Source organism: Triturus cristatus, chromosome 12 (genome assembly GCF_964204655.1).
Source record: "Triturus cristatus chromosome 12, aTriCri1.1, whole genome shotgun sequence".
NCBI lineage: Eukaryota > Metazoa > Chordata > Amphibia > Caudata > Salamandridae > Triturus > Triturus cristatus.
The window spans coordinates 276,227,149-276,239,711 of record NC_140595.1 but is presented as its reverse complement, the minus strand read 5'-3'; the positions used below and the strand labels follow the sequence as shown (position 1 = coordinate 276,239,711).

The window sequence follows — 12,563 nt, the reverse complement described above, 5'->3', positions numbered from 1 at the left end:
GGCATTCCGCGTTCCCTTCCAGGCCCTCCGCACCAGCGTGGACCACGTGGTCTCGGGGATCAATTTCCCAAAGTCCGCTTCCCACTTACCCCTCAACACGGTCAGGGGTTGCAGGCCTTCTGTCGACAGCCTGCGGTAGAGGCAAGTAATGGCCTTGGCCGTCCCCGCCGCCATCACTACATATTGGCAACCCGCGGCGACCGACGGCTCCGAGAGACCCATTGTCCAATGCCTCTGGAGGCTCGCGATAAGGGCCGCGTGGAGTAAATAGTCCCCCCGCGGCAGTCCATAAGAGTCCTGCAAGTCCTGGAAGGGCAACAGCACCCCGTCCCTAAATAAATCGCCTACCACCTGCACGCCCAGCTCCTCCCAAACTGCCAGGCCAGACCAATCGCCCCCATGCGGGAGCGACGTACACAGAGCAGCCCTGCCTCGTCCCTCTCCGCACGTGGTAAGGGGCCGATATAGTTGCCCCCGTCCGCACCCGGGCCGTTGTGTCGTTATAGAGCAAGGCGGTCCAGCGCACAAAGCCATCCCCCAGGCCAAATGCCCTCAACACGTGATATAAATAGGGCCACTCCACGCTGTCGAAGGCCTTTTCTATATCAACCGACAGGGCGCAGGCCTCCGGGTACGTGTCCCGGTCCATCTCCATCACCCTCAGTAAACGTCGAATGGAGGTGGCCGTGTTACGCCGAGGGATAAAGCCCGCCTGGTCCGGGTGAATCAGGGCGGTCATGTGTGTCAACAGGCGGGACGCCAATATTTTGCTCAGGATTTTATAATCCACTGTCAGCATGGAGAGCGGACGGTACGCCGCGCGAGCGCCGGCCTCCCCTCCAGGTTTCAACAGGGGCACCACAATTGCCTCCCAAGTGGAGGTAGGTAAGCGCCCAACCCGCCACGCCTCGCTGTAGAGGACCTGCAACTGCGGCACCAGCACATCCGGGTAAGCCGCATAAAACTCTACGGGCAAGCCATCGGCCCTCGGGGTCTTTTCTCCGGGCCATATGTTTAATCGCAGCGCGAATCTCGCCCGGTGATATGGCACCCCCCAGGTCCTTCCCGGTCTCTGGGTCCAGCCGGGGCAGTCGAGCCGCCACTAAAAATTCGTCCAGGCCGTCAGGTTCCCCCGGCATGGTGCTATCGTACAGTCCTGTATAATAGCTAGCAAACTGCTTATTTATCCCCGTCTGGGAGTAGACCGAGGCCCCCCCCCCGCCTCGACCAGAGAAAGTATCGGGGTACCGCGGGCCGTCGGGGTCGCCAACCATGCCAGGAGGATCCCACCTTATCTCTTTCCACATGCGCCCGGGTGAGATAATCTTTGTGGTCAAAACAGCGAAGCTTCTCCACCCGCACCGCTACTCCCTCGCGCGCCTCGGTGACCGCAACCATCGTGCCGCTCCCCGCCTGGTGCGCTCGCTCAGCCGTCCGCAGTTGGGCTTCCGCCCCCTCCACCTCCCGCAGCAAGGTCTTTCGCACTCCAGCCGTGGACGATATACAAACCCCTCGGACAACCGCTTTAAACGCATCCCATTCCGTCGCACGGCTTGATGCCGTTTCCAAGTTATTCTCAAAGTACTGCTCTATGCAGCCGCTAACCTCGGCCCGGAAAACCGGGTCCTCCAACAGCAAGGGGTTGAGACGCCAAGTAGGGATCGCCTGCCGCTGCCTGGACCACTGCAGCGCACCCACACAGGGGTTATGATCAGAAATGGTTTTCGCCAGATATTCACTATGCCGCATCAAAGCCTGAGCATCCGGGGAGCACAGTATGCTGTCTAACCGGACATACAACTCGTGAGGAGCAGAATAGAAGGAGTAATCCCTATCTACCGGATGATGCGCCCGCCAAGTGTCCACCAGCCCCCAGGTGTTCTGCCAAGCCCGTCTACTATTGGCCAACCGACGGACCACCGACTGCGCAAGGGGCGGGTGGGACCTGTCCAACTCAACATCGACCACAGAATTAAAGTCCCCTCCCATCACCACCGTTCCCGTCAAGTACTCCGCCAACTGCCCCGACAGTCGGGAGAAGAAGGCCGTCTGGTCTACATTAGGAGCATACACACTGCATATGGCTATGTCCCTCCCATCCAATCGCCCCTGTACTGCTACAACTCTGCCCTCCGGGTCCACATGCGTCATCAAAGGTTGGAAAGGAACTCCTGCCCTCACCCAAATCAAAGCACCCCGGGCAAACTTCGAAAAAGTAGTATAGAACAACTGGCCCCGCCAGCGCCGTTGCAAAGCCTTCCCCTCCTCTCGGTCTAAGTGGGTTTCCTGGAGGAGGGCTACCTGGACCCCTCTCCGTACCAAGGGGCTCTTTCCCTAGTTACCATACATCAGTACTACAGGTGACTTCCCAGGATCCTTTATGGGTCACTTCATCCAGCCAGGCCACATCCTCATAGGCACTTTTCCACTGGACAGCAATGCTCCCGAGTGGTGGCAAGATGACCATGATTCCCAGGCTCTGTCCAGTGAGTAAGTATAACAGTTCTCCATATCAGCATCAACGTTTAATATATCCCCTTCTGTCCTTGCCTAACTCCTAAAACAAAGACCTTATTCTAGCTAACAAGAGGAGTTTCCACCTGCAACATAAGCGTGAGAAAGAATAAAACCCAATGTGCTCATAAAACTCAATTCATAATTCTAATGCGAGAGCTTCCAGGGAAAATGCATTTCAGGTCGCCAAATTCAGCTAACATAAGAGAAATGGAACATGAACTTTACGAAGTTATACAGAAACTGACTCATATACAGTTAATAATTTCATCTACATATATAATGACACGATTAATAAGCACATTCAATAGTGAAATAATAGTCTGTTGTGCAACACAAGCGTTTCAGTCAATATTTTCTGCGAATTACATTCATTTTCTACGTTATTCCTTCAAGTATTCAACATTTTGGCCTGAACACATCACATTCATGTTGCCACATTACAAGATCCGAACACTTAGGTAAACACGACAAAAGATATGCGGATGCAGTCTACTTGTGTGATTATAATGCACCCCTACAATGAAAAATAGATTTTGCGCTACATGAAGTCTCAAAGTGTACTCATCATACCCGACTAAAAGGGTCAGCTACCTTCTCAAGGTTATGACAGTTGGATCCGGGTCAGGCCCAGTGGTGCACTTGGAATCTTGGAGGCAGATCTTGAAACTAAAGTGGCCCTGTTGTATGCAGCCCACTCCCAAGGTGATGGCAGACATCCCATAATATTAAAATGTGTATGTGAATCAGCTCAAGAAAAAACTCCGCCGATTAGAGGCCGTTGATGGGTCTGCAGTTTGTATCCCACAGGTTGCAGTCATGGTTGCCACCTCCGTATATTGAACGGACCTTTTTGCCCCTTAATAACTCTGTCCCCCACCAACTCCCAACCCCCCTCGCACTGACCAATTTGCACGTTAATCAATTCAAAAGTAATAGGAGGATCACAAAATGTGTGACTTTTCCTATTATTAATACATGGGTTTTCCCCTGCACAACATTTTGAACAAATATCTCCAAAACTGCAGAGTGAGAGCCTAACAGATTTTAATGGCACAGAGACCCTGTCCTACTTTAATGAATTTCTGGCTAGCAGTTTAGTTAATTTAAGCAAAAATGTGACTATCCAATGAGCATGTACTGTACATATCTGTAAATGGTTGTAAGAACCTGGAAAAATGCAGGTCAATTGCGACCAACGGAAACAAAACAAATTGTGAAGGCGCCATTTAAGCACATGCGCAATGGACACTCATGAATCTTTGAAGAAAACTGACAAAAAGAACCCCACAGAGATCACACCAATTCTACAATATCCAAATCCTTCGCCGTCCAATCAAGCAGCCTGGGGAGAGATCCCGAAATAAGTCTTTGTATAGCCCCTGGCAAGGGCCGTGAGGTACTGAGTGGGTGAGAAAATATTGTGGCTGGGGGGTGGGTTGGGAGGTTTGAAGAAGTCATATGTTTACTTCTCCCCAGCACTGCTTAAGGGCCTGAGAGAGTCACTCCTGATGTCATCGCCCTTCTTGCCCAATTGTGAGGGGGCATAGCATTTTTTTAAAAAGATTTTGTCACCCCACCCCTTCCTCGAAGGCAGTGGTGGAATCTTCACATGAAAAAAGCCTGCATAGCCCCAACCATGGGCAGGTTTTGGGGGGGCCAGTTGTACAGTGGAAAGGTCCAACACACAGCATGCAGACCTTCTACAAGACAGAGGTGGTGATATTGATTTCCCAGCTGCCTCCTATCCTCTTTGAAAAGGTGAATAACATGCTGAGGTGTCAGCTATCCCTTTTGTCTTTTTATTTTATTTTTTGACATTTTTCAATGAAAAAACATACAACAAGGGAGCCAAGTCACATTCGGTGTTTAAGTTACACATTTCCATTTTGATAATTCGCAGAGTACATATGATATCAGGACAGAATAGACAAATTCATGTTGTATAAAGACATTATAGGATGGTGTGCTATCCAGCAGATGGTCGGACCAACAAACAAGTTACCCCTTGCCATGCGTATCTCTGCTAATTCACATCATAACAATGGTGCCCATGCCTTATCTCTACTGAGAGGCTGAGGCCGCTGGATGATCGCCACCCTGTACAGTGTGTGACCATGGATCTGACTTATCAGCTGTTGACAAAGAGGAGTCCTGTTGGCGAAGAAACAAGAGGAAGGGGTCCCATATGCCTTTGGGATGGGAGCGTAAGGGCATCAGGTCCCAATAATTTGTTCATTGCTCCTGACGATATGAGACATCTTGCAGCCATTCCATGTATGTAAGCCCAGGTTGCCGCCCCCAGTATGGCCACCCTACATTTTGCTAATAATAAGAGCATAGCAATGAGTCGACGGTGAGCTACAGGTGTGTCTGAGACATACCCCATGAACACAACCAGTAGGGAAAAGGGTGGCATGTGCCCAGTAATAGTGTGTATGGCCATATACACTTCCGCCCAGAACAATGCTACCCGGGGACATAGCCATGCCAAATGCATATAGGTGGCCTGAGGAAAACCGCAGCGAAGGCAATGCAGATCGGGGGATAGTCCTATCTTGAATAGCTGTAACGGAGTGCGATAAAACTGATGAAGAAACGTGGTGTATGAGCCTTAGTTTGTATTTGGGGGAGAAATTCCAACTGTCTACAGCAAAGCTTTCATTGTTTATTCATCGGGGGGTCTATATCTGCATCCCATGCCCTGCGTGCAGTTGGAGTAGTTATCGGTGATGAGATTTGCAAACTGTTGTACAGGCGAGTGATTAGTTTGCGTGAAGAAAGGGAAGCGTGGATGAGTTCCAATGCTGGGAGAGGAGGCGGGGGAGAAGGAAATTTGTCATGAATAGAGCTGCAAGCACCCCTGAGCTGATAATAAAGAAGAATGTCCAAAAATGTTGGGATAGAGGTAGATTTAGCCTCAAATGGAGGGATAAAGCGATCCCGGGATTTAAGTCTGTGAAATGTCTTGAGCTGTCACCCTCTTGCCCGCAAAATCGCACCCCTGTCTTGGAATGGTGTAATCCTGAGGTTCGTTGGCAATAGGGGCAGAATGGGCATACCGGCAAGCCAACTCCGCATGCCTATGCAGTCCCTCCCATGCCCAACAAACACATGCAACCATGTCTGTTTAAGCTCTTGGTGTTCAATAAGGCACGTATAATGCCATTGTAAATGACCAAGAAGAGGCTCGATCCAGCTCTATGGTAGTGTGTCTGGAATGGAGTTGGGTGAAGCCAGCAGTGGAGAAAGTGTGCTTGGCGCATAGGACATACAGTTCATATCGGGTGTCCTCAAACTGCCCTGCGCCAGCGCCAGAGTGAGAAGGTCACAAGATACTCACAGTTGTTTATTCGCCCATATCAATGTAATCAAAGTAGATTTGATGCATTAAAAAAATTGTGCAATTAGTGGGATGAGCACATTAAGGAACAGATATAAAAATGTGAGGAGTACTATCCTCTTGGCTAACGCAATGCGTCCCACTAGGCACAGTGGTAATTTGGACCAGACTGGTACTCTGTCCTCCAGCCAATCAACAGCATGGCCATAATTGGCTTGCCAGAGCGCCTCAGGGTCTCTGCTTAGCCATATGCCTATGTATCGAATAGTCAGAAGCCCATTTGAGGGGGCAGTCCGTTTGAAAAGGCTGTGTCCTGTCTGTGAAAGAAAATAGGATGGATTTGGTCCAGATGTTTTTTATTCTGAGTAACACATCAGAGGGGCTAGGTTCTCTTGCAGGTTGTGCACGTAGAGTGTAATATCATCAGCATACAGTGAGACCACCATCCCCCTGGTGGTAAAGCCAATGCCCTTGTTTGCGTGACATTGTCGGAGCTATGCTGCCAGCTGCTCCATCGCTATCGCAAAGAGGAGCCGCGACAACGGGCAACCATGACTCGCACCTTGTGTAATTGGGAAAGGATCGGAGAGTAAACCATTCAACAGGGCTCGGGGCATTTGCAGTGTATAAAGGAGTTGTATTGCCTGGTGAATTGCAGACTGGAGCCTAGGTGTGCCAACAGGGGAAAAAGTTAAATCCAATTCCAGGGAATTAAATGCTTTATTAGCATCCAAAAGGGCCGCAGTTGCAGAAGCCCGGGGGTCTACATGGTGTATGAGTGTGAAGATGGTGCGTAGATTATGCACGGTAGAGTGCCCTGGGACAAATTGATCAGGCCAAACTATTTTTAGCTGTCCCCATTCTTTGTTGTCTTCACTATTATACAGCACAACAAGACCCTGTCTAGGTGACAGCAGAGCTTGTATGCAAATTTCTCCTGCACTCTAAAACCCATGGTGAGTCGTACATTTTCCTTCACCAGTACAAGAGACATTTATTTAAGAACAATCATATCCCCGGAAACTTGAAGTTAAAGTGGCATTTTGGTCAAGAGGGCTATAATGTTTCTTAGGCTATATGAGATTCACACATTATGGAAATAATCTAAGTATAGCTCCCATGCCTTCCATTCTCACTCAGCCTTAATGCCCACCCCAACCTAATACTGTTTCAACCATATTTTCACCCCAACAATACCATATTACAACATGTACAATACCAGAGCCCATGCCCTGTACCCAGAGGCTAGTTTGGGTGGGATGGATTTGGTGCACTATTCAATTAAAGCAAATCATTGAGAAACACTAAAGGCATTTTACTGCACTCTACTGTGCACAGCTAAACCGTCAGAGACGTTTTAAGGCACGGGCAAAGTGGGCAATTGCCCAGGGCCACCACCTTCCAAGGGGCCCCCTGAAAAAGTGAATTTTCACTCTATTTACTCTCTTTCTATTCTATTTCTCTTGCTAAATCTCTCTCCCTCTCTACGACACTGTTGTTATCAATGTATTCAGTAGGCTCATCAATGATGTCATCTGAGATTTCCTCAGTGACGTCCTGAGCGAGGTCATGAGCAGCGCATAGCAAGGAAGGACTTATGGTTTGCACCGCTTAACATGAGTAGGAATTTTCAGTTTTTAAGGTTTTGCGTTGTCACTATAAGATCACTGATATGGATTCGGTCAGTCGAAGCATCATGTTGCGGTGTACGCTGTTAGAGATTCTATCATGATGACGGCCTTGCAGGACCCTGCCATCACTGCGCAGGCTACAAATGATTTCCAGTAGGATGTGCCTCACTTCTACCAGTTTCCAGGAAGGCTCAACACCTGATGTGGCCAGTCTTGTACCATGGTTGGAATTAGAATGCTAGAGCTGGAGGACAGCAGACAGCAGCATTGGGATGAAATACTCCATGCAATCTGTCAGTTAAGTTGTTTGATCCCTGCATTTCCCCATTTCCACCTCTGCACGTTACACAAAATGTATTTTGTGCCAAACATGGCTCTACGCCACCAGTGGCAGATTGGCGGTGGTCCACGCTCAATCAAGCCATGCATGTATTGTAGCCACCTCAGAGCACTTTGCTATGTAAAGCTATTCACACTGGTGAGTTTATGCTAGAGAGGTGACCGGACACCAGGGTGGTGTTCGTAACCTTCAGGGAATGGGGGAAAGTAGGCATTGGGGTACTGAGGTACTGGTGCAGTGCTAACTGCCTGTCTGATGATAAACTTCAGCCGTTCAACCACCTTCTGACTTCCCTTTTCTGTCTTTCTTCTGTTTTCCTTGGCAGGGAGCTGTGAAACACTATACAAATCGGTCCATGACCAGATTTTCACGCTTCCCAATGAGTGCTTGCTCTACCCTGCTCACGACTACACAGGTAAGTGTCTCATGTATTGGAGCATAAGGTGGAAATGCCTGCATGTCGGCAATGGAAGGTTTTGCCACTAAGGCAGGGTTTAAACAATCCCACTGCACTAGACCGAAAAACTTCTGCATAGTGTGAGGATAATTTCATAAATAAGAACAGTTATATGACCAGCAACATTTCCAAACACAAATGTGTATTTATTTACACTGCGCCATACAGGGCTGAAGGAAATTGTTTCTCTGTGAGCCTAAACTACGAGCCCCAACAAGACTGTATCAAAGGATTAGAAATGGAACACATGTTATGGATTCGAAATTGTCACTTTTTTCCTTTGACCAGTTTGTAGAAAGTAACAGGTTAATTAGAGAATAGAGGGTGGTCTCCCCTCCTGCCAGTTCATTGGTGACTCTGCTCTGCTCCTCTAGTGGAGGACCGCCCACCGGTTTGAAGCCTCCCGGTTGGCTGGCAGGAATCTCTAAAGCCTCAGTGCGGTCGCATGTGCATTGGTTTCACTGAAGTCAACAAACTCGGCTGAGCCAGTGCCATGTTTGTTAGGCCGCTTGTATTCCAGTAACATACTTCCAAAGAAGTAGTTTGTCATTGCACTGGATTGCCTGGAACCGAGAACATCCACCTCATCTCTGCCTCTTCCGCCTACCGCTAGCATAATCGAACCATGAAATATAACACCAAACCCGCAGAGCCAGTATGATCGCCAGATAATTGCATTGATATTTTGTGCACCTCTCACACCTACCACCCCATCATACTGTGAAGCATTCCATACAATAAATCCAGGAGTCAGGAATGCCAATTTTATGTAGTTTATTCCAAGAGAATAAATCCCATCCATCACCAAGCAGGCAGTGAAGTAACTGAACTTTATCAGAACCTTTTCATGCATAGAACTAAATGACATATCTGAGATTCCATTTGAACAAGCCATGAAGCATTAACAATAAGAGATGAAATGACAGAAGAAGTGAAATACCACATACTGCTTGACACTGTGCGCCAGGTCAAGAACACATTTCTTGGCACTCACATACGACACCAAAAGACTTCCCACAGGAGGACAGCATAGACAATATTCTCTCAGTCTCCTTGGGGTAGCACTCTACCCATCTGAGAATGTGCAAAATGTGCTTTGATGCCCCACTGAGGGGTATGAATGCATGAATATAAAACTTAAAGAAAAAAAATCAATGGCCTTGGGGGTCATTTCTGTTTTTTACCTATTTGGACCTAAGATTTTTCCTGATAATCTAACTGGAGAATGTATGAAGCAATGGCTGGGCTGGCCCTTCGAGAGTACACTGACCAACAGTGGAGTTGCAGGTGGGCTGCTGGTCAGATTTTGGATGGCAGAGGCAGCCGATGATCATCTGCAGAGTAGCAGGTGGGTCGCGCAACTCGCAGTATGGCAGGCGAACAATATCAATCAATTAAATGTTTTTTATCTCCCAACACAAAGTTGCCACCCCACCTTTAGCCCAGAAAAATTAAAAAATGTGACAAAGATCATTCCAAGGAATGTGTTGGTCAATGAAAGTCACTGTTGGATGGAGTCTAAGGTTGGAGAACTGCCTCAACAGTCTTGAGCCTACACCTGACCACCTTGAGACTGTTCTTGCAATGACAGTAAAATGGAGCAACAGGAAATGTTAACAATTTGGGAAACCCTTGTGCAGAGGCTATGATGAAGGTCAGTGTTGCAAAGCAGTAGCTAAAGCGTGCTTTGGGGATAGAGATTTAGGGCATCATTAGGATGGTGGGCGGACTTGGTCCGCCCCCATCCTGACGTAAAAAGGGACCACAGGTGCGGCGGTCCCGTGGGGGGGATTACGATGCGCCCGCCACACTGCGGCGCATCCTGCACTTTTAACGTTGCGGTGAGTGGGCGGTGCTTCCAGCACCACCCGCTGCAATGCCAAACATGCATGTTGTGCATTTGCATGCACAATATGGCAGGCACCCCGCAGTGCCTGCCATGTTGTGCATGCAAATTTAGGGGGGTACCATAGGTACCCCCCATGTGCACCCCCACACCCCAGAATTCCCGGGGCCCTGCTACGGGCCCCCAATGGCAAGGGCCGCATGCCTTTCCGTGGCGGCAACGGGCAGCTTTCCGCTCCCGTCTTAATATGGTTACAGTGTCTAATAGACACAGCCACCATAGCAGGCCCCTTTCTCACCCTGTGTGACCGGCGGAAAACCGTCGGAGGGTGTTTCCGTCTGCCGGGGGTCCCCCCGCCATACTATTATGGCGGGGGGAAATGGGTGACGGGCGGGGAAGGATGTAGGGCGGATCGCTACCGCCATGCGGGCGGTGGCGATCCCCCCTACATCCTAATGGGCCCCTAAGTGTTTAGATCTCTAAAAGGCTTTTTTAATTAAAACAACATCTGTTTATTAGCCTGGATCACTTAAGTGTTTTCATAGAAGTCAATACATTACTGTGCTGGGTAAAAAACTGGAATAAACAGGGAATTGTTGTAAAATATAAACCGAGCGAAAAAATAAATAGTTTAGTGGTGGACAACATATATATATTTTTAAATGCTTAACATTCTGTCAGTATGTACCGTGAATAGGCCAATGTCTTGTACTGCAACCACCTTAACGCACGATCACATGATCTTTTTTGCCGGTTTCGAAAGCACACCTGTGTTATGTTATTTGTAAAATCTTAAATAAAGTTTTGAAACATTCTGTCAGTATGGATTTAGGAAACAAGATTTTGCACAAAGATAAAAACACATCTCTTGTTTTCCATTCAGACACATGTATTGTTAAAAAACAAAACACATTATTAATTTCAGTGCAATTAATTTATTATTCATATAATCTTTCTATTAAAAGTAACCTCCATTAGTTCATTTCTTGCACATCATCACATCGTTCTTCTTGCACCAGTCTTCATTCATGTATCATGGTGAAGGAAACTTCACATGATACATTATGAAAAGTTCACTTCTGCCAATAGGTCACAGACTTCAGCCTTGAAAATGTATGTCATATTAGCAAAGGAAAGCTACAGAGAAAAGCAGCAAGGCCAGCAAATGAAAACTAATTTACAATACGTTTTTGTTTTGCAGAGACAGAAAATTGAACACATTTATTGTCATGCGCGTTCTTTAAAGGCCTACCATTTAGCAGCACAAAAATAATGTCAAGTAATGTCTGTATCTGTCAATCAGCTTTCTAAAAGCTTTACATCCTCAGATTGCATGTTACCAGTAAAATCTCCAGTGAATCCCAAAATATTCCTTAAAATGACCCTAAAAATTGACCTTGACTTAAATCGGTCAATAGTTTCCCGTAATTTCTTTTCTAAAAAAAGACCGTCTCCTCACCTCTATCTTTTGCATGCCTCCCCTCTCTTATGGCCTACTCTAAATTGCATGCCTGTCTCCCAAATCTACATCACTTTACTTATGAAAATAGATAATCTCACCTATCTTATCTATTCAACTCACCAGCCCTTTCTATGACTCACATAACACCCCAAATGATGATGTGACACTGAACTCCTATAAATTTATTCCAGCTCGAAAATGCTTGAGTAGAAGCATGGAATGGTTTTCTTGAGAGCACAAGATAATTCCCATTACCAAAAATAACCAATAATCACTGGATTACTAAGGGCCTGACTTAAAGTTTGGCGGACCGGGTAACTCATCCACAAACTTAATGGATATCCCGTCCATCGTATTACAAGTCCATTATATCCTATGCCACTTGCAATAATGCGGACAAGATATCCGTCACATTGTTGATGGAGTAACCCGTCCACCTCACTCTAAATCAGGCCCCTAGTTCTTACATGTTATTTCAACTGACAATTAACTAGAACTGCTCTAAGATGTTTTTTAAAGAAATGCATTTGGATAAAATTTGAAATGCTATTCATTGTATTTTTGTTTAATGACATTTTTTATGGGAATGCTTTTCTGATCGGCTGAAAATTGCAACAGCCATAAGTACTCCTCTGAACCATAGTAACCAATATAATATCTTTCAGTCCTATTTTTAACAGCTTTTAATATCTTAAATGTATGTACATATGTATGCACAGCACCAGTGTGTTCCCGAGATAATTATTAAACAATGGAGTGTTGTAGATAGTAGGAGAGTGATTACCAGTGAGGGCCTTTAGTACAACAACCCTGATATATAATGGCTGCGAGCAACCGTGAAGAAACAGTAACTTCCCACTGTGCGCTACTCTTACCTTGGCTCTATTAGAAGTTAGGAAAATACCCATTGTATGAGCTTATACTTTGAAACTGTAACATGGGGCCCAGTTCCCAAAGCTAAATCTACATT

General features: G+C 46.9%; 1 protein-coding gene and 1 long non-coding RNA gene across 2 annotated transcripts in view; one reads left to right on the top strand and one right to left on the bottom strand.

Moving 5' to 3' along the window:
• LOC146775848 (persulfide dioxygenase ETHE1, mitochondrial-like) overlaps nucleotides 1–12,563 on the top strand; it is a 190,767-nt gene that overhangs the window by 120,713 nt on the left and 57,491 nt on the right. The window contains exon 5 of the mRNA XM_085638002.1: nucleotides 8,154–8,243. Coding sequence (XP_085494128.1) covers nucleotides 8,154–8,243 — 90 coding nt within the window. The remainder of the gene's footprint in view (nucleotides 1–8,153; nucleotides 8,244–12,563) is intronic.
• Nucleotides 1–12,563, bottom strand: part of LOC146775849 (uncharacterized) — a 344,841-nt gene that overhangs the window by 280,096 nt on the left and 52,182 nt on the right. The window lies entirely within an intron of this gene.